General features: G+C 43.6%; 1 protein-coding gene across 1 annotated transcript; it reads left to right on the forward strand.

Moving 5' to 3' along the window:
* Positions 1-27,080, forward strand: LOC146758073 (myosin-binding protein C, cardiac-type-like). The gene is made up of 8 exons (XM_085518661.1): positions 1-405; positions 1,087-1,189; positions 1,801-1,919; positions 3,311-3,322; positions 15,962-16,264; positions 17,422-17,688; positions 25,759-26,023; positions 26,997-27,080. Exons 1-8 carry the CDS (start codon positions 174-176, stop codon positions 27,028-27,030), a joined length of 1,335 nt encoding a protein of 444 aa, XP_085374787.1. The 5' UTR covers positions 1-173; the 3' UTR covers positions 27,031-27,080.
* The last annotated feature ends 168 nt before the right edge of the window (positions 27,081-27,248 follow it).

Here is a 27,248-nt window from a genome sequence, read left to right on the forward strand (position 1 = left end):
TGTCTCCAGTGAACGCTGGGCATTTAGTCAGTGCAGTGAGCAAGGCTCATTTTGCTTAATGCTTTAAGGCAGCCATATACCAACAAACCGGAGATTAACTGAAATATATAGCTCTGCTTTTCCCTTTTTATTCTTTCCCTACCCTGGAATTGCCATAATGTCCCCAAGATGAAATGTCTGAATCTGGGCAGTCCTCAGCAGCTACCACACTGAGCACCACTGGAACCAAGTCCAACACTCCCACATCATCTGTGCCCTCTGCTGCTGTCACACCCCTGAATGAGAGCATCCAACCCATCAGCGAATACAATGGCACAACCAAGAGCAACAAGAGGACACGAGAAAAGCGGAACAGCCGGAACATGGAAGTCCAGGTCACGCAGGAGATGAGGAATGTCAGCATAGGTATGGGAGCTGGAGCATGTTTATGAATACAGGTTTCTGAGGTTAGCATCAGAACCAGAACCTTTTCTGTGTAATACAGAGGAAATTCCTGTGCTAACGTTCACCAGCTGTTTCCTAACAGGTTGAGACTATAAAACAACGTGCAACATCCTCTAGTGTAGCATTTGAATAAAAAGACTCACAGCTGAGTCCAGTTCTGTATTTTATTATTGCTTGCCCACAGTGCCAGCCTCAACCAAGCAATGAACGCTCTTGTTCTCATGGGCTTTGTAGATTTTACTTCTGGGGCAGCTTGGAAAGGACAAAAATGTCACCTCTAACACATTAAAGGGGCTAATATAGTACACAGGTGACATCCTTAATCCTTCGGGAATTCTCTATGCAAACAGACATTGTGTTTATGTTGCTTGCCTCAGCTTTCAAATGTTTTGGTTTCTAAGTATGTTGGTTTCTATGTAAGTTGGCAAAAGGGGGAGTCCCTTATCTTCTTCCTCAAATATTGGTCTTAGGCTACAGATTATACAGAAACCAGGTTAGATTTCATGCACTGAACTGTGCAGTTTCAAAGTGAAATTTTAACTATATGCAGCACCATGACATTGTCAAGCTGTGCTATTTGCAGCTGCAGAAATGCCTTTAAGGAGCACTGTTGCTCCTTAAATCATGTGTTGTCTTACGTAGGTATGGGAAGCAGTGACGAGTGGTCCGATGTTCAGGACATCATAGACTCTACTCCTGAGCTGGATATGTGTCAGGATCCCCGCCTGGAGCGCCCTGGTAACAGGTATTGGTTGTGTTTTCTGCTCTTGGCCCTCTGTCTTGTTTTTGTGAAGGGTGGATATTGTGGTCCAGAGCTCAAGATGCAGCTGTTTCAGAAAATGCATAAATTCTGCCTAATGCAAAAATGAGGTGCTGGCAGCCTTTGAGATCTCCAGGGAAGGCACATATCAGTAATATGGAAGGATCTGTGTGAGTGGCCCAGGCTGCTCTGAGACAGGAAAAAAGAAATCCAGGGCTGTTCACAGCATTTGAGTCCTTATCTGATCTTACTGCTGTGAGGGTTGCTGTTGAAGTTGGTGGGAGTGTAGGCATCACTGCACAGCCTTAGGACTGCCAGTGGAAGGTTTTCTATGAATTTTTGAGTAGTTATCAGCTATTTGAAAAGGCATCAGCGAGGCAAGGCTGAGGTCATGCAAGGTAGGTATTGGTACATGGTATGGGGAATAAAACATTCTTTTTCCTTTACTTACTGAATTCCCTCAGTCAACCCGTGGCAGAATCCACTCTCAGAGTTTTGACTGTACTGGTCTGTGATGCTCAGTATTTCAGAGTTATGTTCTGGCTTAAACATCACCAAGTAAGAAGAATCCTTGCCTTTCTTTCTTCCAACCACAGCCCAACCCAGGGGATTGTGAACAAAGCGTTTGGCATCAACACAGACTCCCTCTATCATGAACTTTCCACAGCAGGATCCGAGGTGATCGGAGATGTTGATGAAGGAGCAGATCTGCTAGGTAAAATTTGTTGGGACTGTTCTGTTTTCTCTGAAGCAAAGACAGCTCCGTTAGGCTTCTAGAAGCGTTTAGATTCACTCTTTTTTCCGAACTTGGATGTTTGACCTTTAGAAAATGGCATGGAATTTGGGATACACTGTGACTGAAATATGCACCTACAGCAGTAATTCTTACCCAACAGCTTGAGTTAATGGCTGTGTATTTGGGCTGTCTTTGTGTCTGTAAGTTATTTTCCTTTGTTTGAAGATTGCTTCTTCCCCTCCTCCCACAAATCTTCACGCCAGTAATTCTGCATTCTGGCAGCTTCACTTGGAATAGAGCTTTTCTTGGAAGTTTGCAAGAAAAAAAAACCCTTTTGTTAAGATTTCTTTAAGTTTAAGGGGAACAATTGTCGTTCTCGTATGGAAACATCATAGATTTCACTGCAGTTTTTACCTTCTTAGTCAATCCAAGAGAGTTTTGCATTCTCCTTTTAGGCTGATATTGAAGGAGCTTCTTGTATCTGAAGTCTGATTATGTTCTGTGTTCCCAATGAGGACTTTGAAGCAGTCAGAGAAGCAGCTTTGTGTCAGGTAGCAGTCTGATAAAGCTGTGAAAGTGTAGCAGTCCCAGCTGCTTGTGGGTTGTTCCCCCTTTCTCTCATATCTCCTTTCCTGGTCTTCATTATCCCTTTACTCTGGACATAGGGTAGGACTAACAGTTGGGTAATGGGCCCTGCGAAGTCCTTTTTCTCAGTGTTAGGGTGGCCTCCTGTGTTTGCTTTGGAGATTAAAATCTTACTTCATTTAATGGGTGTTTTATGGTGAAAACAGCAGTTGTTACGTTAGTGGTAAGTTCATGTATATAAATGATGTTTTTCTATACAGAAGTTTAAATAAATTATCAGACTGAGCCCTGGCGCTGCTGTTGGAAAAAAAAAATGTTGTAAAATGCAGCTGTCCTTTGCATGCTGAAATGTGGCTGAAGTGCACGTTTAATTTCAGCAGATCTGTCTGCTAACAGGAGAATGATCACAAAGGGAGGGGAACAAGAAGGCAGTGGAAACTGGCCGTTCTGCGCTTAGTGCTGTGTGACTGAGAAAAGAAAGGTTTATCCAGGCTGAGATGCGACTGTCTGAAACTCGTGTCTGGAAGGCTGGGGGTGGCTGAGGTGTGTGGCTGCAGTTCTAACAGGGGTTCCCTCTCCTTGGTTTTTTTGTCCTGTATGTAGAGTCGTGGCAGTTCCCGTCCTTACTATTTCATGCCTTTTGACACTGAAATGGCTGAATCATTGTTAATTCTTTTTTTTTTGAAACAAAATTTTAGTTTTGTTGGTTTCAGTCACTGATCGATCCTTTTTTTCACTTCCTTTTTTCCCTTGTCTCTCTGTGCTTCGCTGGACATGGCCCATAGGGGAGTTCTCAGGTGTGTATCTCTGCTCTGCTTAGTTTCCTTTCTTGTTTGTTTTTACCTCGTTGAGACTCAATGATATGGTATACACGTGTGATACTCCCCTGCTCTTGTCCAATCACGGTTGGCTTTGCTGACTTTCTCCCACCTTTGCCTTGCTTGGTTCCTTGCACTGGCGGGTTCCTGGGCAGGAGGCTATTCCTGCTTGGTGTTCACGTGTCTGCTGTGTTTTGATCCGCTTTTTGTGTAGCTTTCTGCAGGTTTTGACACTGGCCCGTCTCAAGGTCTTGAGAAAACCACGCTGTGCCTTTCCTTTGCTTCGGGGTGCAAAGTGCCTCGTTTTAGGGCAGGCGCTGTGCTCTGCGCTGAGCTCAGCTGAGCACAGGATTTACATAGTTCACTCCTGTTCTTCAAGTAAACAAGACTGTGAGGAGTCCCTCTGCTTGCATGATGCTCACTATGAGTTTCTTAATGCATCCTGACCCACAGCTGCAGTGAAAAGAAAGACTTTTCTGTAGGGAAGAGAGTGGCAGAACCACAGGCCTTTTTTTGTTTGTTTTGTCTTTTCAGTAGGAGTTCGAAGTGCCGCCTCTGTTGCCTTTTGTCCCATACGAAGGTCAGCAGGCCAAAATTGCAGAATTTTCACCTCTCTGTAAAATGCATTTGGGTACTGATAAAAAAAATAATTAGATGAAATCAAGGAAATCGCTGTTGATTTCAGTGCAAACTGGATGAAGTTTCACCTGTAATAAGGACAGGCAACTTGGGCTGATACGGTACAAAATCTGTGCCATAATTGTGCAGTGCTGAGCTCTGTCACATTCCTCTGCACGGAACCTCCTGATGTTGGGTCTGTAAGGTCACAAAAGGGAGGAAGGAACGGCATCATCTTCTCTCTTAGTTCAGATTGTTTGGGCTGTCACTGTAGGCCATTTTTGGGTGGTCTTTTCTCAGAGACTCCCCCTCTGAAGTGGCACTGAAATTTATCTCAGTAGCAAAGTGGATTTGGATCTGTGCAGGAAGGCCAGATAACAGCTCTGATATCCCTCCCGTTTTGTTTTTTCTCCTGCCCTTCCTTCACCCTGTTCATCATGTCTGTTGACTTGCCATTGTGGTGGGGTTGGAATGCACAGAGATATTTAGTCCAGGGTAAGTGACCTAAACATGATAGCACTGAGTGTAGGGTAAGCCAATCTACCCAGCTGCTTGGTATCTGAAACAGATTGCTTCATGCCCATGCCAGCTGATGAATGTCTGCAGTTCACAGCTATTGGCCAGTGCATTCAGTCAGCAGGTTTACCACTGCATCACCATAGAGCAGTACTTTCAGCTCCAGGTTCAGACAGCCTTTCTGATTGCGCTGGAATAGTTTAGAAGTAGGGGAGCAATCATTCCAATAATATCTTTATCAATCAGCTTTGCATGACAAAATAGAACAAATAAACATTCATTATGGGAGGACTTGTTTGTCATTGGGTGGAAACCTCTGCAGAAGCATGTTTAGAGCATTATTAATCAGTAGAAGGAGATGTTTGGTTGATTTTTACTTAGTAAATCCGGCAAGAAGAGCAAATGAAATATCTTGAATTGCTCAGCAGTGACACAATGATGAGTGCAGGAACAGAAGGTGATACTTTTTCAGAGATGTTGCAGCAAACATTGACCACGTTAGCCTGATATCAATTGAAATAGCGAGGCCTTTGCTCCTGACAGGTGCTGCAGTGAGATTTACCAATAAGAGTAAAGATGTAGAAAAGATCTGCGCTTGGCTGCGTGAGGAAGCCAAACTGCAGGCTGAGCTTTCAGACACAGGCGCTACTGTGGAGTGGATGAAGGATGAGAAGGAGCTCAAGGCCAGTGAAAAATATGAACTGCACATTGTGGGGAAGAAACACACCCTGAAAATTCACAGCGTCTCAATAGATGATGCTGTAAGTTGTCAGTGCATCTGTGAGGGGAATAAAATGCTCTATCAGCTTTCAGTGAAAGGTATGTGACAGTCTGGGCTGTGCTCCTCCTGCCCAGGGCCAGCAGACTGCATTCACCTGACTCCCCGATAGTCCAGCTGTTGTCAGACAGCATCTGGGGTGTTTTCAGTGGCTGTTTTGACTTGAACTGGCCAATCTGCTTTGTAGAGCCATTTGATTTCTGTGTTGTGTCCTGTGATTCGTCCCTAAGATATAGAGGAAATCAAGGGAAAGATAGGAAAAAGAGCATCCCAGCCTTCCTGCTCTTCTCTCAGGGTGGCCACGAGAGATGATGTCAACATCTCTTTTTGTAGCAGTGATCCCAAATGTAGAAGAGACCTGTGAAGAGTCACAGGGATGTTTACTTAGCTGTCATTCCATGGTGGGCTTTTTCTGACACAGATGGAGAGAGAAACTGAACTTTCCCACGCAGGTCTCTGTTTTGCTGCAGGGTGTAGGTCTGATCTCTGAGATCCACACGCTGGGCCTTGATTGCAATAAATGAGAGCCCTTTGTTTGCTCCAGTGGAAGACTTTCCATTTCTGCAGTACCCTCTGCAGATGACACAAATGTAAATGCACCTTCTTCCCAGCAACAATTGCCTTTTTTTTTTTTACACTGAGTTTGCATGAGGCTCTTCATCATATTCTGCTGGCTTGTCACCCTTGTTGGTCCGTGGAGAAACAACAAAGCCCTAGAGTAGTGTATGCACATGAATCTTTTAAGTTAATTATTCCACTGTGTGTTAATAGGGGCCAGTTTTATCATCTAACTTTTGCGCTCCAATTAATTTCCATAAAGGAATTCTGTTTTTCTTTTCAGTCCTAAGTGATATCTCCATCTTTTAGGCTCGATTTGTTTGCCAGGGGGTTAAGTGCAGTAATAGATACCCCCTCCATTGATTTCCTTCTAGTTTGCTTGTTCCAATTCTTTCCTCAGTCTTCCTATTTTAGACATTTTCTTGAAGCCTTGGGCTTCTTCCTTTGGCTCTGTCCCCTGTCCAGTGTATGTCCTTCAACTTCTGGAGATAAGGTAATCTGGTACGTGGTTTATAAAAGCTGCCAATTTGCCAGCATCTGAATTAGAATCCAGGAATTAGAACTAGGACTAAACGTGCACGTTTGATCTTACGATAAATGAATGCCTCATGGTCACAAATGTCCCTGCAGTTCTTTACCATCATACATATTTTGTGTGTCCATATTTTGTTTCAGCACTGGCAAACTTCGTAATCAAAGAGACAACTGGAGGAGTAATCAGGGCCGTTGCTGGAAAGCAAGCGGAATTTGTTTCTGAGACCTCTGAAGCCAATGTCATGGTGAAGTGGTACAAAAATGGCAAAGAAATCACGACCAGTAAGAAATTCACAATGGAAGATAAAGGGAAACTGCATAAGCTTGTGGCTTCAGTTGTAACGAAAGTAGACGAGGGAACATACATCTACACAATTGGAGACGACACTCTGATTTTTGATTGGAAAGTCTCAGGTAAGTTTGTGAGGCAAACATAGGATCACAATCCATGTAAAGCACTTCAGACTTAATTCATTTGATTTGTCCAGCCCTGTGGGTTTCCAGTATTTAGGACAAAGATTGCATAGCTCTGTTGAAGCAATTCTGACCTTACTGTTGTCCCTATGCAAATCCACAGTATGAGCAAATCATGTAACTGTGTTGTGATGAATTCAGGACAGCCTTAGCTCCAGCTCGGGCTGGAGTCACGACTTGAGCCCTGACATCTGGGCTTCATTCTTCTAGTTCATGAATTGCCTCAGCACTTACATCATCTTTAAACCTATGACTGAAATGTTCCTAAGTTCTTAGCATGGGAATCCTGTCTCCTCTTTTGACAAATTAAACTCCACATTTGGAGAGTTGAGTGTCTCCTGCTGTACCCGAAGGACGTTGTGATCTCTGAGGTGTCTCCCTGAGGTGCTGTAAGCACAGCCATTAGCTCATAGTGCAAGTAAAACACTGTCAGGTCAAGCCTGGAGGAGTAATGCTTGTCACTGACATGTTCCTGTTCAGGGTGGAGCTGGAGGGTAAAATAACACAAGAAATTGTCATTGAAATTCAATATCTGTGAAATTCAGCTGGCTGCATTCACAGAACCTGGCGTTCAGGTCTGTTTTTTGGTGTATATCTTGAGCCTATTTTCCATAACCCAGTTTTCATTTATGAACTGAAGCTCTACTGAAAGCCTTTCGCTGTAATCTATCTATGTGATATTGATTGATGCTATTAGTTCTTAACAGCTTGACTCTAGAGGGACTGTTCTTCTTTGGTCACCTAGTTTTAAAAGAATAGATGGCTTCTGTCTATTACAATTTTTAATGCATTATTTGTTCACTGATGCCATAAATGTGCCTGGCATAGCAATTGGCCTTGGTATATTCAGTGACTGAAAGCAACAGTTGTTGCTCTAAGAAATGCAATACTAAGCTCGGTCTGCCTGTAGCTGACAGCCATCAGCTTGCTCCTCAGGCAGGTTCTGTCTGGATGGAATGAAGGGCATGAAATACTGATGTGCTCATCAAACGCTGCTTGTTAGCTTAGAGACAAGGTGTTGAATAGGTTTGTTCATGTATTGCAAACACGTTACGTAGCTGCCTTCATTTTAGCTTCAGAAGAACATGTGCAGAATACAGAATTGATTAAAAGAAATAAGAACTGTCTGCATAGAACTTACTCTTTCCTTACACAGGAGAATCAAGCACATGTTTGTATGTGAGTACCTCCAGAGGTGAAACTCGATCACCCAAATGTAATGAGCAGAGACATTACAATCAGTTCTAACTGTATCTTCATGCTGTGCTGAATAAGCCTGAGTCAGGATGTAAACCACTTTCTCTTTTTTTCTTCAGATGAAGCCATTAATTTTGTCAACAAGCCCAAAACGACTCCAGAAATATCAGTCAGTCCTTCTGAAGACCTGGAGCTGGTGTGTGAGGTGTCAGCTGCAAGCGGAGCTGTCGTATGGAAGAAAGATCAAACAGAGGTGAAGCAGGACCAGAGGACAACCATCATCTCCCAGGGGACGCACCGCAAGCTCATGGTCAAAAATGTGACCCTGAAAGACCAAGGGAGCTACAGCTGTGAAACAAAAGATGACAAAGCAACATTCCAAGTGAAAGTCAGAGGTGAGAAAATGCTTGGAATCCCAGAGATAAAGGAACGCTTCATTTGGTGTGTCTTGCATTTGGAGGATCAACTGACAGCCTCTCTGGTGCAAAACATTTTGGCTATAGGACTTTCTTTGTCATCTAGTGTCATAGCAACACTTTTCTACATGTGCTTTTCCATCCAGGAATGAATTACTGCAACAAACCATAGGCAAGGAGGGTAACTTGTGCAGCTCTTGTAGTCAGCTGGTGTCTGCAGGGTTACAGTGCAAGAGCGCACCAGGCATGCAAGGAGTGAGAAAAGGGGAGGTGTTTGAAGAGATCTGGTTACAAAATTTGAGTGACACAATTAGGTGGAAAATGCCACTAATCAGACTCATAAATGGCCTGGGTTGCAAAGCCCCACAGTGCTCATCCAGTTCCAACCCCCTTCTTCCTATGTGCAGGGTTGCCAAGCAGCAGCCCAGGCTGCCCAGAACCACATCCAGCCTGGCCTTGAATGCCTGCAGGGATGGAGCATCCACAGTCTCCTTGGGCAACCTGTTCTAGAGGGCCATTCCCTTCTGATTTACTGGAAATGTAGAGAGACATGAGAAGAAAAAAAGAGAAGGGAGGAGGTTCAGCAGTGCATGCAGGTGTTCTAAATCTCATGTCCAAATCTGCTATCAGACTGCGAAATGTTTAGCTTTCTGATATGATATGATGTGATATGATATGATATGAAGTGATATGCCTATCATTTTCCAAAGTAAAATAGAGGGGAAAGTATTTTCCTGTCTTAATGAGGCATCACAATGCTCAATGTGAAGGGCAAGTATAGTGAAAACGGGGAACTGGTGTTAGCTCTGCAGCAGACTACAGCAAAACGGTGTGACTGTTGTGATGTACCTGCAGAGAAAGAAGACGTGTTTACAAACAAGGACAAGGTACAAAAGGAGGTGAAGGCTGTACTGACTCAAAATGCCACGCTGAGCTGCGAGGTGGCCCAGGAGAAGACGGAGGTGAAGTGGTACAAGGAGGGGAAACTGATCACCTCGAGCAAGAAGTTCAAGGTGGAGTCAGAGGGCAAACAGCGTCGGCTGGTGGTGAGCCAGGTGGAGAAGAAAGATGCAGGGGAACACAGCTGCGAGGCTGCTGGCCAGAAACTCACCTTCAAGATTCATGTAACTGGTAGGAAACACATTTTGGTTGATATTCTTTGATTAATCCATAGTCTGGCTGTGGAAACGTCTGTGTGAATGTGTCCTCTTTATTCTGACATTAAACTGTTTTGGGGAGGATGAAAAGAAATGCTTACAAACATGCAGCTAAAATGATTATTTGTTTTTAACAGTGTTTCATCCAGCTCTTCCCCTAGGACTACTTTTATCATCAGCTGTCCATAGATGTCCAACTGTGATTTGTACAATGTGCAACACTGCTCTACCAGTTGATATTTCAACAGTAGTAGTTACAGATCTCTACTGTGGCTGCACTGAGAAGGTTTGGTTGTTGGTGTCCTAAGAACTTTTAGTCAGAGGCATTGCACTTGCCTTTGGCTTGTTGAATCCCACGTTGACGACCATTCGTTCCATGTTCTGTAAATGTAATGATCAGTCGTGAATCCATTTATACCTTTCTAATTGTACGTTTCTCATTAGTCTGAGAGTTTAGCACGGAGGCAGATCTCTCACTCCAGCTGCAGTAGAGATTGCTCTGGTGTCAATATATTTTGCACAAGATCCGGTAAATTTTAACTTAGACTCCAGATAGCCATGGGCACATCAGCTGCATTCTGAGTGACCATTAGTGAGCTGGCTGATGACGAGGGTTTGTCTTCTGTTTTATTTGTAGCTGCACTCTGCTGGTTTTTGCTCATAAATCAGCTTGTTCTCTGTTAACTTTACAGTTCTCGTCTTGTATTCTGAGCTGATCAGGACAGGGAATCTGTTTTCTCCTCTTCTTTCTTATGGCAGTGAACACATTGGAGCTTAATCCTGGTCAAGGTTTGGCATTTGGTCAGCTATGTGGAGGAGCAACTGTACTGGGAGTCTACTGCCTTTCTGCTCACACAGACCTGGTGTCCTTGCAGGGCATAGCTTGCGTTCTGTTCCCTTGTAAAGGTTGCAGTCTTTGCTCTCTCCATCTTGGGGCATTCTGCTCCTTCAGTCCCTGGTATGCAATACATCTCTGCTCCTGTAGTAGACAGTTTTGCTGTTTTCTGTGGTGTAGACTCTAAACCATCAGCTCTTACTGTTCCCACACCACGTGGATGTGATTCTGGGGCCTTTGGATCTGTTCCGTGAGTTGTGTAGCTCATGCTTTTGGCTCAGGAAACTGGCAGTTTCAGCAAAGAGTGGATTACAGAAAGGGTAGATTTGGGAGGTATCTGTCAGAGAAAATGAAATATGAACAATGACAGAAAGACTGTGGCAACAGCTGGAATCTACCAAGTTAATCCTCAGCAGCCAAAGCCAGCCCACGTCTTATTGCAGAGGTGTAGGGAGAAAACACAGCAATGTAGTGCTTTTACACTTGAATTTTGCTAGCTGAGGGCTATTATTAGCTGTTTGCCTCAGAAACCAAAGGTTTTCTGTTCTCTTTCAGACCGGATGAGCTCATGGCTGCACAGGGTAATGTAATACCTCCTCCTCTGCCATACGTGGAGAGTGCTTGCCTAGCTACCGTTGCTGTATTTCTCATGTGTACCACTGTAACATGACGTGCAAGTCCAGCACTCACTGCAGAATGATGTGGTGTGAAAGTCAGGAGGGATTATGAGTACTCTTGGAGTGATTGGCTCTTTCACTACAGAAATCCTCATCTTACTAGCTTCTCCCAAAGTGCAATGGCTTTCTGAGTCTTAATTGATCCTCTTACCATTGCACTCAGAGAGCTTTTCAGGGTTCCTCTACCCCAGGGTTCCACTGGTAGCACAGAACAATCCTATTTTAAGGACATCTTGAATGTTAGGTGCTCAGTGTTGAGCGTTACGGGATGCAGATTAGACCTTGCTTAAAAGAAACAAGTGCTGCACACCTTGGAAACCTATAGAAAACTAGAGTAAAAAGGGCTGATTCTGCCATCTCATTATCTCAGTATTTGTGGTGCACGCTGAAATCCTTATTTGAAGTGGGCCAAAGCTCCATTGCATTTGTGACAAGTTTTGTATCACCTGGTTGGTCTAGGCCATGTTTGTTGTCTTGCTAATAAGCAACCCTTCTGATCTTCATCAAATCATTGCGGTTGGAAAAGACCACAAAGATCCCCACATCCAGCCTCACCCCATCCCACCATGCACACTGCCCACGTCCCTCAGTGCCACATCTCCATGGTTATTGAACACTCCCAGGGATGGTGACCCCACCAGCTCCCTGCAAAGCTGTGCCACCACATCACCATTCCTCTTCAGAAGAAGTTTTTCTTAACATCCAACTTGAACCTCCCCTGAAAACCATCAGTCAAAACAGGGGCTGTTGAAGATGGGCGGAGAGAATGATGCTTCTGCAGTCAATACAAGCAGGGAGATCAAATGTAGAGTGTATCAACTGCATTCTTGCATTGGCTTGCTGCCCTGCTCCCTCGCCTTCAGTGGACTGCAGGGCTGGTGGTAGAGCTGTGGTGTGAATCCTGGGATTGCACGTACTGCAACGGTCAGCAGCACAGGAACTTGAGCTGAACTTACCCTCCTGGGCAGCTGCTGCCACTCAGAATTCAGACAGCATGCAGAGGAGAAAGTCATGAAGGAAGGGAAAGGGATGGCAGCAGAAGGCTTCACAGAGTGACAGCGGGGAGGAAGGAGATAGGGGACAGGTCCTGGAAGGGTTTGCCATGACTGCTGGGGAGCAGGAGCCTTCCCGGTCACCTGAGCTGGGTATGCCTGAATATGCTTGCATGAATGATCTGAATGAGTGGTCTTCCATGTCTCCACTGCAAATAAAAGGCAATGTCAATCCCCCTCACAACTGCTAGTCCTGCATTCATGCTTGGAGCCTCTGTCTTGGTATCAACATCAGGACCCTGGGATCTTTCCTGGGACCCAAACAAGCATAGGAAGCTTATTCAAAATTGCTCTGCTGTTAGAAGCTGGCTAGCACTAGAGAAGTCCATGATGTAAGTGCGTCAGAAATATTCTGCACTTCTACAGCCTTTTGTAGGGCAAACCATGGAATAGAAATGGAAGCCCATTTATTTAGGGTTTATCTGTTCTCCCACGCCTCAAATAGGAACTAGCATGAACGCTCTCAGCAACCAGTTGTTGGTAAAAGGAGAACCAGATAAAACAGTCATTAAAGTAATCCATAAAAGATTCAACATATCAATCGATCCCACTTAGCAAGGTGATTAACTGAATCACCTTAACTGATATGTGTATGCCTTAACTGATATGTGTATACCTAACTAATTACACTTGCTATCTTTCTGATGCTAACTCCATTTGTTGACACAAATGGTAAGGTGGGCTTTAAACACTTTCTTCTATATGTGTTAGGTATTAAGAGGAGATGACCTCAGCCAGTTCTCTGAAGAATCAGGGGTTGCTGAGAGTAGAAAACCATGCTTTATGCATAAAACCGAGCTACAAAATCTAATGTAGGCCAAGTATTCACCATATTAAGGGCTATATCATTGCCATAGGGTAGAGTCAAAAGATGGTTTTCTGCTCTTAAATTTCTATGGTTTCCTGATTTTGAGGTCTTCACTTAATAATTGAGCTGTATTTGGCTGATCTCCAGTGTAGAGTGGAGCAATATCAAAAAGACAGACAGATGAAGATCTGTCATTGTCTTCATTAGAAGAAATCTGAAAATTAGGAGTCCCAGCTGATAGTAAAGACTACCCAGAGGGATGGGATGACCACAGGGACTGTGCTGAGGATGCATTATAATGTGTGATAAACACTGTGAAGCAGTGTTGCTCCGGGAAATGGCCCAATACAACATAGAAGCAACTTTTAATGTCTTCCAGTCACAAGCTGTTCATATCTAATGTCTATTTTACTCAATGTTTTCCAGTTCCAGAAGCAGAGGATGCCTTTATCAACAAGCAGAAGGTATAAAAGGAGGCGAAGGCTGTACTGACTCAAAATGCCACGCTGAGCTGCGAGGTGGCCCAGAAGAAGACTGAAGTGAAGTGGTACAAGGAGGGGAAACTGATCACCTGGAGCAAGAAGTTCAGGGTGGAGTCAGAGGGCAAACAGCGTCGGCTGGTGGTGAGCCAGGTGGAGAAGAAAGATGCAGGGGAGTACAGCTGCGAGGCTGCTGGCCAGAAACTCACCTTCAAGATTCATGTCACAGGTGAGAGAGATGTTTCTCATCACAGAATGGCCCATGAGTCACACTTGGTTTCCAGTTATACCTGAAGTTCTCTACAGATCCCTGCTGGCGTCCAGCTGCTGTGTTATAAAAGGCTCTCCTGAGAGTGATGTGTAGATTTTCCAGCCTCGTGAAGACATCTTGGATGCACAGAGCATGTGGAATTGCCCAAGATGCCTGACTGTGGGCAACTGGATTATGGTCAGTTGTAGTCAGTATAGTCTGAGGAGTGAGCTGCCACCATCTGCTGTAGGGTGAGGTGAGTCACCCACTGCCTTCCACTGAAGGTCACCACTCAGTACAGCACAGATTCAAATCCCTCAGTCTCATTGGGAAACTGAAGCTTGAATGTTTTACTGTGGGAACCAAGATCAACCCTAACTCTCAGGTGGCTGAAGTTAAGTGCAGTTAACTTGTTTCATGATGTCATATTCTTTACTACTGAGAATTAGCAGTGGCCTCTGAGTTTCAGTATCTCAACCTTATTTACAATATTGAGGATTTGGTAAAAAATGAGATTGGTTTGTAGGTATTCAGTGCAAGAAGTACTCCTGTTGACAAGGACAGAAACGAACACCTTATCAGGAGTCATATCAATACTGCACATTGTTCTGTGTAAATGGCATTTCAGTTTTGAATAAGAAATATGTAAATCAGCACTGCTTTTCTAGAGTGTAATTCCTGACACCTGTATATGACTGAGCACGACATGCTTATATTTGGTGTTTGCTTTGGCTTCCAATTTTTGATGAATGAAATCATATTGCCCCCCTCTAAAAATAGTTTTTTTAGGGACAATTTAATCAAAGCTCTAAGAACCACAGAGAAATTGTTAAAATTGATCTCAAGAGATCCATGTAATGCATCCTTCTCTGCTACATTAGTATATTCCCATCTGCTTATGGGGGGAGATTGCAAGGAGCTATTTTAGAAACCGCCCTGGGATTAAATAAGGAAAATAATTGCTCAGAAACCTTAATTATTTCAAAATATTGAAGGTATGAAAAATATTTGATGATATGAATGTGAAGGATATTTAAAGATATGAAGAATATATATAGCATAGTAATGGGCGATGAAGTGTTGGGTCATTGGTAGACAGAACGTATTTAATCTGATTCATGTTTAGTATGAATGAGACCATTCCAATGGGAAACTGATCACCTGGAGCAAGAAGTTCAGGGTGGAGTCAGAGGGCAAACAGCGTCGGCTGGTGGTGAGCCAGGTGGAGAAGAAAGATGCAGGGGAGTACAGCTGCGAGGCTGCTGGCCAGAAACTCACCTTCAAGATTCATGTCACAGGAAAGACAGGTGTTGTCTGAAATTCAGCAGAGAACAGTAAAGTAAAATCTAGTTTCCATTATACAGTGATCCAGGTGCAGTAGTCTGTGCTGAGGTTTTTTCCCTATACTTGATTGCCTGGGTTTGTAGCAAGTATTTGGTTTTAGTATGGCACAAAGACCTGTTTCAGTCTGTCTGTAGAATAATAATTACTGATATATGTACAATGGAAGCAATATTCAAGATATTATTCAAATCTCTCCTGTGCCTGAGATCCCAAACTGTAATTCTTGTTCACCTAAACATTTGACTAAGATAAGTATGTGCAGTGAGGCTGGAGTGCATGTTGTACGTGCAGCCTTTCATGGCAGGAGAAGCAGGAACTTCTCCTAGTAGTACACTGCCTTTTTACTATGCCTTTATGTTGGAGGCTGCATCTGGATAGGTGAGTCTGCTACTCACAGTAAGAGACCTGGTAGAGCTGACTATTGCCAGAGCTCAAAGTAAGATAGATATCTGCAAATCACACACAAAGAACAAAGGACTGCGTTGGTGAGCATATTTCCTTTGTGCCTTTGACAGTCACAGTTGTGGCAATGGTAGAGGCCATGAGGAGTCTGTTCAGGAAGCCAGGAGTACTGTTCTGGGTCATGAAAAGGCAGCCAGTGGTTTGACTATCACACGTTTATGTGTTTTGATGTTTCACAGTGGGTCTGAAGTAAAAGGAACTCAGGTTTTGGTTGCCTGCAGGACAGATGTTCTTTTGGGTTCAATATGTTTGCATAGTGACTTGCAACCATGGGACTGGTGTTCAAGGACCCTCTTGGTTCCTTCAGTTCCTAGGTTCTTTCTTGCCTAGATTTGACACTTTGTTTCAACAGAAGAGCTGATATTCTCTAGTGAAGGCTATTAGTTTGGGCACAAGTGGTAACCTAAACCTGTTCCAACCTGTACATACAAACCTGCAAGATGGTCTCATTTCAGTCCCTCAGTCAATACTTTTTCTTTTCTTCCCTCAGAGCCAAAACCTGTGTTTATAAACCAGGAGAAGGTGCAGAAAGAGGTGAGTGCTGCCCTGACAGCAAGTGCCTCCCTCAGCTGTGAAGTAGCACAGGATCCAACCGAAGTAAAATGGTACAAGGATGGAAGACTGCTTGCCTCCTCCAGAAAGTTCAGAATGGAATCTGTGGGCAAAACACGGCGTCTGGTTGTGGAGCAGCTGGAGAAGAAAGATGCTGGAGAATACATCTGCGAGGCTGCTGGCCAGAAGATGACCTTCAAATTGGAAACAACTGGTGAGCATTCCCTTTGGGAGCACTAAGCAGCTGTTTATGTGGCTGAGAGGAAGACTGGCTGTCTTCTACTCTGTGGGCATGGAACAGCCACAATTCCCCCTGAGGGAATATTTGAATATATTAATTCCTTTGGCTATGTTAGAGCTCATCATGAGGTCAGCTGATGTTCTTTAAATGCTCGGAGTCTAGCAATGTGGGGAAGTGGACTGCTATTTGCTGTTGAGCTTTAGGCTAAGAAGCCTGATTTTAGAGGACCGTGGACTTCCCCTTTCCCTTCCCCTCTCCTCCCCTTCTCTCTGGATCGATCTCGCATGGTTTGAGAATGATTTCAGATCAAGGTAAATGAGGAATCGCCGTGTGAAAACCTGTTGTTTTACTGCACTATAAGAGACACTTAGTCAAAAGACAAGTGTGTGTTCCAAGCTTGAGATTGCAGGAGATCCTAGAAACAACTCAGCTGCTCAAACCTGTAGTCTGGCTGAATATTTTATTGTCAGTTATGGTCAGGAGGAGATGCTTGAGTAAGACAAATAAAAGGTCATGGGTAAGTTGGTCCTTCTTGTGATATACTTCTAGGCTTTCATCAGGGAAAAGCTTAATTAGTCCAAATAATCATAGCAGAAACACCACACCAAGAGCATGAGAGTGAAATTTATACTTTCTTGACGTGAAGGAAAATTTTACCTGGTTCTGCCATTCCCCAAATGTTTGTTTCCTTATGACAAGAAGAACTTTGCAAAAGTAATTTTTTTTTTTCAGTCTTGCATGCAACACAAAAAGGGGTAGAATCTAGGAGGCCACCTGAAATGTTTTTTCCATCTGGAAGGATCCATTTAAGAGCACACATGGACCTGGTTATGAACAAGTTTTCTTCTTTGCAAAGGCTGTTGCTTAATTAGCAGATACTGTACCTGGGAGAGGAAGAGGGAAGTAACTTGTTTTGGAAGTCCTGATGCTATTCAAGCATTCAAGGCCAGGCTGGATGGGGCTTTGTGCAATCTGGTGTAGAGGGAAGCATCCCTGCCTACAGCAGAGGGGGGTTGGATCTGGATGATCTCAAAGGTCCCTTCCAACCTAAACCTTTCTCTGATTCCTTTGATGATTCTATTTCTCAGCTGCTGGTGTGAGATCTCCAACCTGTCCCCGTTGTCTTTCAGTGCGGCAGATGAAGCTGGTGAAAGGTCTGCAGCCCCTGGAATTCCCTGAGAAGGGAACTGTCACCTTTTCGGTGGAGGTGTCCCATGAGGATGTGGAAGGGACTTGGCAGAAGGACGGCGTGCGGCTGAAGCCTGCACCAAATATCACGATGGGTGTCCAGGGGAAGAAACATTCCTTGACACTTTCTTCTGTGACCCTTGAAGATGCAGGACTCATTTCCTTGAAAGCAGAAGGCATGAATTCATCGGGGAGGCTCACTGTGACAGGTATTGGTTGGTGCAAGGTGTCATTATCTGCTCCTGTCCCAGATTACTTGAACAGCAGAACCAGCTTCCCTTCCAGCTGCAAAGAATGTTTTGCACTGGGCCATTACCACTAGAGTATCCCTCAAATATCAAGAGGATTGTTGGAACGTTATTGTCCCTAGCACAAGTAATGATAATGTGCTCAAAACAATAGGTTTTTTTGTTGCTAATTACAAGTTCTAGTAAGCATGGAGAGCAGGCCCTGCCTTTCATTATTCCTTATGCCAGATGCTCCTAGAGACCTCATTCCCAACTAAATACACATCCTTCTTTCTCCTTCTCAGAATTGCTTGTGAAAATCAGCAAACCATTGGCAGACATTAGCGTCACTCAGAAGGACAAGGTCACATTTGAGTGTGAGCTGTCCAGGCCCAAGGTGGACGTCAAGTAATTCAAGGTATGGCATGTAATGGTATTTTCCTTTCTGACTTCTCTGGAAATGAATGAGAGCCTTTAATTTCACTTCCAAGTGATGCGAGTCTGAGCTTTTGCTTGATAGCTTTTTCACTGCTCTCTTTTCTTTGTGCTCTTTTACTTGCCCAGATCAGCACTCTTTGTTATTATGTCCTGAGTTCATTTATCAAGTTGAAATTGAAGTTTGTTTTGGTTTTATTGTGAACTTTTTAGGTCATGCTGCACAAAATATTGTTGGTTGGAGCACAGTCTTGAGCTTCAAGTCTAACACAGAAATTCTCAGCCGGGATTTTGTAGCCTTGTTGTGAACTGGGTTTTTGGGGTGAAATCTGAGTTTTCTTTGCACCTGACAGTGTGAGAATTTGCTCTGGCACTTTGTGTACCTCCCCGGTGCTCAGCTGTTCCTTCCCTTACTTGGGGATAACATCATTTATTCAAGGTGATGTCCAAACAGGCTTGTTAACAGTCCTCCGCAGTGCATTAAGCTGTCATAGGTCAGCCAGAATTTATGCATGTTCTATAGCCATTCCTACATGTTGAAAACACTGCACTGTGCTTAAGCTTCAGCATATGTTCCAGTAAGTACAGTTCCATTAATTCTAGGGGAGTGGGTGAATTAAGCATAGATCTGAAGGCTCCCTTTGCTCAGTGCAGAGATGGAAGGACTCATGGAGATCTGACTTGATATTTTCCCTTCTAGGATGGGAAGGAGCTCTGTCAAAGTAAAAAAGTGGGCATTACTTCCCAGGGAAATAAGAGAAGTCTCATTATTCACAAGTGTGAATATGAAGATCAGGGAACATCCACATGCTGAGCAGCCTAAGACAAGACATCAGCTACCCTCAAGGTTCATTTTATGTTTAACTGAAAGAGCAAATAAATCCTATTGTGGTATTTTGCACCACAGGAAGAAATGCTTCATGGGCAGTTTGGGCATTTCTTGGTTAGTCATTTTGGATACCTTTCTCTTTCTTCTTTATGCTCAAGACAGATTTTCCCTCCATGTGTTGCTTTGGTTAAACCCCAGTTTGTAGCTCATCACCAGGCTCTGAAGCATCAGACTGGTTACTGAACACACAGGTCTGCTGTGCCCTGGTAGATGCCACCTGCCAAAGGGACTTCTGAAAGGATGCTTTTTTCTGATTTCCTACTAGCTGCTGTCCTCATGTGGCCACTTGGGTTCAGTGTTAGCATGAACATGAACATGTGTCCTGTCCCATGACTTTGGTGAACTCTCATTTTCTCTCTCATTCTGCAACCAGGTTGGGTTGCTGTTTCAGTACTGGCTGTTTTATGCAGCCATTCCATTTGTTCTGGTTTAGGTTCTTTTTTTTTTTTTTTTTTCTTTTTTTCAGGCATCATTTCTATACAGTAGACAAAGCCAGCCTATTACATTTGATTTACAGTTTTTAGCTTTTGCTGGTAAGCATTTCAGCTCTCAGGCAGTTTTACCAACAGCTTTGAAGAGCTGAAATGAACCAGCCTGGACACGATGGTCTGTTTTTGTTGGTGTAATGAATTTATGAAGTTAAACTGATTGACCCCATAAGGTTTTACAGTGTATGACTCACGTCTGGCAGAGCTATCACTGCAAGGAGTGTTTATATATTTAGCATTTGGGGAGGCAAATGGTTGGGGATACTCTTTCATTTGCTTGCGTCTCAGAGTGAATCACTAGTATGTGAACCATCCTTCATCTCCTTTGTATTGCTTTTGTGTGTGTCTGTGTGTGGTTTCCCCTGTGAATTTCATTCTTTCCAGTTATATGTAAGTTCTCTTTTGAGCAGTGAAATTAGATGTTCCATCATCAGTCATAATGGTAAAGCTGAGTTGCCACGTTATCTGTGTCCTTTCTGTCTGGCATCTCAATAACTGCTGCCCCACCACAATATCTGCCTAATACTTCAGCTCCATGGATGCCTCCTTGTGCAAACTGAGAGCCTGTATTTGGTGTGCATAGATCTGGGCTTACATCTGTGCTGGCAAATGCACTAGTGCATGGGCTAAGCAGTCCTGCCTCCTGTGCTGTGGGCATTGAGATGGGGCTCCTACAAGCTGCCCATTGCAAGATATTTAGAAACTAATTGCTGCGGAGGTTTCCATCCTCTTTTCAGACTAACTAAAATTTGGTTAGTGGGATCAAAACAGAAGGGGCAGGGAGGGAGAGCTGACCAAGGACTACTGATGGAACAACTATGAATCCTTGGTTCCTCAGGATTCCCTGCATCAGCAGTTGGCAACAGGAGTAAGGGGGCTCAGGAGGACACTGTAGAGTAGTGTGAAAAATGAGCGAAGAGAGTTACTAATTGATGCCTCTTGGAAAGTAGTCCAAGAGTAGTCCTCTTCATAAACTCTCCTCTTGTGTGTGGTTTTATCTTTATGAGGTGTTCATAACAAGTGATGTGTAGATCTCCCTTATCTCATAATGTCTTTGCCTGCCTGCAGTGAATATGCAGGATACTGGATCATATACCAGCTTCTTTGAATTACTGCTCATGTCAGGAGATAAAATCTGCCTATTCTTTGAACTAACACTGGCGAGGGTTAGTTATTCTGGCTACCGAGAGAATGACACAGCAGATTAAACTCTTTCATTTCCTTCTTTGTCAAATGCCTTTTCATCTAACTGTGTGTCCCATAGAAATTCAGAGCAGTGTTGGCTGAGGGAAGTGGAAATATTTATCTCCTGTGTGTATCTGCCACCCTATTTAGACATGCTGGCAGAGCGCAGAGATTGGAGGAGTTGGATTAGGCAGTAGTTTCCCTATTGCTCACAGAACCACTTTTTCTGTGGCCTCCCAGCTACCCTGTGCCCAGTGGCCTATGCAAGATGGAGCGGAAAAGGCTCATTTTATGAACAAACAGGAACCTTTCTGGTCAGATTAATACCTGTGCTCTTTTAGAGAGATTTAGGTACTAGAGATTTTAGGTACTGGAATAGGCTCCCCAGAAAGGTGGTTGAATCGCCATCCCTGGTTGTGTTTAAGAGCCTTTTGGATGTGGTACTCAGGGATATGATTTAGTGTAGGGTTTTTAGAGTTAGGGTACTGGTTAGGCTGCGGTTGGACTTGATGATCTTCAATGTCTTTTCCAACCTGGGTAAATCTATGATTCTATACAGGAACTCTTCCCCTGAGGTTAATCCAAGTTGTATCCAGGCCCTTCAGAAGAAAAGGGAAATAGCAGCACAGAAATATGGCCTGATTCTGACATAAATAAATGCAGACCTGGAGAGTTAAAAGGGATTGTGTGATGTTCAAAGGATTTTGAAGCAAAGATGTCCCTTAGGTAAGATTTGTGGCTGACATTCCCCATACATTGTTTGTGGGCACACAAGCTAAGGAGAGACTAGTGATGAGCATGCAGAGAAGCCAATGGTTCAGACAGGTTTGTAGTGACACGACATTGTAGAGTTCTGTCTAGTTCTCCTTGGCATAGTTTGGAAAATAAAGATGTGAGGTAATTGGTGGTAACCAATATGGCTTCCTCAAATTCAAGCCATGCCTGACAAACTTGGTGGCCTTTCATGATGGAGTAACAGCATCAGTGGATAATGGGAGAGCAACTGACATCATCTACATGGACCTGTGCAGAGCATTTGATCCCGTCCTGCATGACATCCTGGTCACTGAACTGGAGAAAAATGGTTTTGATGGATGGACCAGTTGCAGGATAGGGAACTGTCTGGATGGTCACACTCAGAGAGCAGCAGTCAATAGCTCAGTGTCCAGGTGGAGGGTGGTGTTGGGACCAGTGTTATTTAACATTTTTGTAGGCAACATGGCCAGTGGAATCAAATGCAGCCTCAGCAAGTTTGCAGATGACACCAAGCTGAGCGGTGCTGTTGATGTGCTAGAGGGAAGGGATGCTACCCAGAGGGACCTGGACAGGCTGGAGAGGTGGGCCCTTGGCAGCCTCATGAACTTGAGTGTGGCCAAGTACAAGGCCCTGCACCTGGGTCAGGGCAATCCCAAGCACAGGCACAGGCTTAGAGGAGAATGATTTGAGAGAAGCCTTGACCCTGAGGAGAAGAGTTGGTCTGGAGGGAGGTGTCCCTGCCTATAGCAGAGGGACTGGAACTAAATGACCTTAAAGATTCAGTCAGTTCTATTGTTTTTCTACCCTTAATTTTGCTTGAAAGGTTTTAGAATAAATGAGATTCTGGTTTCCATGAAAACTGTTTGCAGGGAGCTCCATTGTAGCTAGTAAGTCTATCTTTAAGTTCAAGGGCAATAATGCATTGACTGTGTTGAAGAGAGAAATGACTCAGGAATGGATGATGGTTTAGAATAAAACATAATCCTACTTATTTTCTATGCAAATATGTGTAAAGAAAAGATGCTGCACTCAGTTAAAGAAATACCCTGACAAATATGTCTCTACTGTTTCACAGCTGGAGATATCAAGATTGTTAAAGCACTGGAAGATGTGGAAGTGAATGAATATGGGAGTGCATCTTTTGTCTGAGATTTCACACGATGAGGTTCAGACCCAGTGGTACAAAGATGACAACAAGCTGAAGGCTGATGACAACATCTGATTGCGGCAAGATGGTAGGGTGTAAGAGGGGGATCTTTCTCCTGAGTGGGGGGTGGGTTGGAGATCAAGCATATAAGACATCTGAAATGAAGAAGGTTCAGAAGCGAGTTCCCCTTTTGTTTTGGGACTGAGGTTAGGGTGGAACAAGTGACATGGTGGGATGCTTAGTGTGGGAAGTGTGATGCTATCCCACCATCCCACACTGCCGGGAGCAGGTAGGAAATGAGTGCAGTTATTTCCAAAGTGGGGGTGAACAGGGCAGTCAGTTCACCTCTCCAAAGAGGTTTTGTCTGACAGTGAGTGTGATCCTTCTGTATCAGGTACTTTGAAGGTGACGGCGGCCACATTTGGTCAGTCCTTGTAGAAGCCATGTTTAGATTCCGCTTTGGTGGGGATGTGGACATGGGGGAATGGGTGGTTTCATTGACATGAGAGAACAGGCAGTGATGCTGTGAAACCAGATGGATGATGCTCAGCCTGGCCATGTGCCTCAGAGCTCTTTGCTCAAGGAAGCCAAGTGTAGTTGTGGGTTTGCTCTCAAGAGCACAGTTTGGTAGGGATGAGCTGGCGGTTGGACTAGATGACCTTAGTGGTCTTTTCCAGCCTTAGTGACTCTGTGGTTCTCTGCTTCAGGAAAGAGCTACTCGCTGACTTACACACGTGTCCAAGTCAAGGATGCAGCAGAAATAAAATCTGTAGCAGAAAAGGCAGAATCTCGTGCCCATCTTACAGTTAAAGGTAATTATGCTTCTCATGACGATTTTGATTAAATTATCTTATGTTATAAATGAGCTAACATCCTTTGCTTTAATGTCAAGGAAGTTAAAGACCACCAAGACCTTTCACAGAAATAAAAACTCCTACCTACCTACCTTTCTGCCCACAAAATATCCAGCTTCTCTTTTGGAATTTACTTTTGCTAAGTAAAACAGATTATTTTCTTAGGAGGTTGATTTTCTACGTTTAGACTTCAGATTTGTGTTTGAACGTTGAGGGATAAAAAACATAGCTTGACTTTTTCTTCATTTTCTCTTGCTGTTTGAAAAGAACACAGGGTTTTGTTTTTTTTTTTTAATATATACAATGTTAGGGTATATATATGATGTTAAGTGTGATAAAGAAAAGGGAGACATTTGAGTTAGCACACTACTGAAGAGTTCAGTCCCCAGCTTTGCCACTGTTACAATTATAAGGGCAAGAACTTCCTGGAAAATGAATTTCTCCTAAGTAGAGTCATTACATTTGAGCTACAGAGACCTTTACTAGGTGAAAACTTGTTGTTAAGAGCTAAGTTGCTGTATTTAACCAAAGTAATTATCAATGTCTGTGTTTCATTGAACCTCTTTTCCATTTCGTAATGCGAGGAGTTTGATATTGGGATGGGAAGGTCATGGTTTGATTTAGATGTTGTACTGGGAATCAGAAGATCTGGGCACTTTTCAGACTGTCAATCTTATTGTCTGACTTCCTAACAACATTCTTTTCTTTCTATTATTTTTAATGATGTTTCAAGGCATTCTGAGCTGATAGGTGTAGTGTTCATGTGCAGTAATGCTGGTGTGAGTAAGTGGGGTGATAATGTAAGGGTTTTTTACATTCCTTCTAAATCTCTGCTTTCTCTTGTTCCATCCTTCTTAAAGAGCAATCCATTAATCTAGTAAAGGAGCTGTGTGATGACTATGTGACTGAGCCTGAAGAAGCCAAATTTGAATGCGAGATATCCATTCCTTCTGTGAAACCTCCCAAGTGGTATCTACGTGGGGAAGTCTTACAGGCTGGCAGAAACTTGATTATGCAGCAAGAAGGCACCATCCACCAGCTGACCATACTGAAAACCACCACTGATATGACAAGCACCATTCAGTTCTCAATTGGCAAATCAAAATCCACAGCCAATCTGCTTGTCAGAGGTAACATATCCTGGCTTGGTTTACATCATTAAGATGAAGAATTAATTAACGTACAGCCTTCCTTCACTGGGGTCTTTGAAATATTTTGTGTGTGTCTGGAGGGTCTGCTCCATTTCCAGTTCAAAGTCGTTGGACACTAAATGAGACAGCTGCATCTCAGTAAAAGATCTGTTTGAATAGCTGTGATGTGCTTACTATTCAGATCTACAGAGCTGAGGTTTTGTCCTTGGCTATACCAAAGAAGTCAAATCAGGTGAAATTAATTGTATTTCTGAACTAGACAAGTTTGTTTGGTAGCACCTAAATTTGATGCAGTTTGTCATTGATTTCATCTGAAAGAAACTTGCAGGCTTTTTATCTGCTGTTGTCCCCAGCATAAGAGTCTCCATTCACATCCTGAAGTATTTGTTATATTTTCAACTCACTCTTATTTGAATAAAAGCCTCAACATTTGGGAGCAATTTAATAAGCACAGAACAAGAGCTGGACCTTGCATTTGGTAGATAATATACAGTATTACTTTATAGAAATGTAGTCAATGGCATTCCCTATAGACAACCGTTTGTTTTATCTTTAGAGTCGTTCAAAGAACCACTGTGAACTTGACATTAATTGGAATGGAATACACGGAAGAGACTTTCCTCTTCTTCCAATTGTCCTCATCCTTTCTTCTCTTCCACCCCTGCTTTGCAGATTACCATATACAAATCACCAGGAAGTTGGAGGACAAGACAGCTTTGGAACGTCATTCTGTCATCCTGTCCTGTGACTTCAGGCCTTTTCCAAAGGTTGTGAAATGGTTCAAAGTCCACACACTCATCAAGCCCTCTGAGAAGTACAAGATCAAGAGGGATAAGCATTCAGCAGAGCTCCAGATTCTGAAGCTGAAGCCCGATGATGCTGGTGTGTACAAGTGCAAGGCAGGAATTGCAGACTGAGGCCACGCTGACAGCTGAAGGTATGAGCAGGGAGGGTGGCCTCTTCCATGTCCTATTTCACCTCAGATTTCTCTTCTTGAGGTTGATTTCTGCCGTTCTCTCCTGCTAACTTTATAAATGTATTATCTTCACATAGATGATTACACAAAGATCATCTAGTCCAACCATTCTACCACATCCCAGTATGATTTATAGTAACAGTGGTAACAGTTCAACTTGTTTCCCCACAGCCCGCAATGTAGAAGTAACGAAGCACCTGCAGGATGTAGAAATTGAAGAAGAAAGCTCTGCTGTCTTCTCCTGCGAGCTGTCCCATAATGACGAGGACGTGGAATGGTTCCTGAATGGCAACCTCCTTTACACCAACAATTACAATGACATCAAGAACGTTGGCAATTGCTGCACACTGACAATGAAGCAGGTTAAGCCTGAGGATGCTGGCCCAGTGACAGTGAAGTCAGACAAGGTGTCAGAAAGCGCACCTGAAGGTGATAGGTGGGTCTGATCACAGCCCTCCTGGATGTAAGAGATGCTAAGGAGCTCCAGTTCATTCTATTGTGCAGCAATCCTGCTTCTAAAGCTGACCTCTCTGGGGTGACAAGTCATCAGAGGCTTTCTTCCAGTGGAAGGTTCCATTGCAGCAGATATCAACGAAGGAGGATGGTTTTGGTGTCCTGCCAAAGCATTCCATTGCTTTTTATCATCATTTTATTTAGCACAAGGAGAGTTACAAGAACAATTTCTTTTACTGCTTCAGTAACATGCAGTGTCAATGCTGTTGTCTCCAAGGATTTATGACTGCAGGTAGAGATCATTCAGTGTGTGTTTTGCCTCTGGGATGACTAATGACCAGGCTGTGAGCAACCTGATCTAGCTGTGAATGTCCCTTTTTATTGCAGGGGAGCTGGGCTAGATGGCCTTTAAGGGTCTCTTCCAATTCTAAGGGTACTGTGATTCTAATCTGCTCTCCTCAGCAATTAAGCTCTTTTACTCTATGCGCTCAGAGTTTGAAGGATTTCCTCTTTCTCCTTTCTTTTGCATTTGGTGGAAGTTTTTTCCCCAGTATAAACATCTGATGTGTGAAATAGAAGACAGATAAGAGGAGTCAATAATACAGGAAAATCAAAAGTGTTCCTCTTAATCCTGTGGCCTGCTGTATGAGCTCTGCTCCATGTGAGGGCAATGCCAGCTCTCCAGCTTTAGAAGAGCTGCATCCCAATTACTTCATATGATATCAGTCCCACCCAAGGCAATGCAGGCTGTCCCTCCTGTTCCCTGTATTCTCCTACTGATTAGTTCAGAATTCCATAAAGTGCATTCAGTCAACAGACATGAAACCGCTTTAGGTTCTATCTTGGTGTCGTCAGTAGTGGTGAAGATTTATTTATCCCTCTTTAAAAATCTGAAAGCAACTGAAAATGTCTGATCTTCTGTATCATGTTGTTCTGTTTTGCCTGTTTAATTGCAGAGAAGCCTGCTGTCTTCATGAAGTCCTTGGATGATGATTTTGGTGAGGAGCGGGGTGTGATTAAATTGGAATGCGAAGTCTCTATAAAGAGAAGGTCAAACCAGTGTGGAAAAAGGACTGTGTTGTGCTCCCTTCTGGCAACAAGTATGAGCTGGTACAGTCTGGGAAGACCCTATGTCCCCTTATCCATGAACTCGAGATGTCAGATGCAGGTTTCTATACCTGTGATATTGGCACTGATGTTGCCAAGTC

This window comes from Coturnix japonica, chromosome 17 (assembly GCF_054131305.1).
Source record: "Coturnix japonica strain WE chromosome 17, WE-NBRP24, whole genome shotgun sequence".
Taxonomy (NCBI): domain Eukaryota; kingdom Metazoa; phylum Chordata; class Aves; order Galliformes; family Phasianidae; genus Coturnix; species Coturnix japonica.

What these genes read in the sequence shown, in the direction of transcription:
- LOC146758073 (XM_085518661.1), top strand. Translation starts at nt 174, where the DNA reads ATGTCTGAATCTGGGCAGTCCTCAGCAGCTACCACACTGAGCACCACT. An exon ending in GGGGAGGCTCACTGTGACAG is followed by an intron (nt 17,689 to 25,758) that starts GTATTGGTTGGT and finishes GTTTCCCCACAG; the next exon opens with CCCGCAATGTAGAAGTAACG. An exon ending in AGCGCACCTGAAGGTGATAG is followed by an intron (nt 26,024 to 26,996) that starts GTGGGTCTGATC and finishes GTTTAATTGCAG; the next exon opens with AGAAGCCTGCTGTCTTCATG.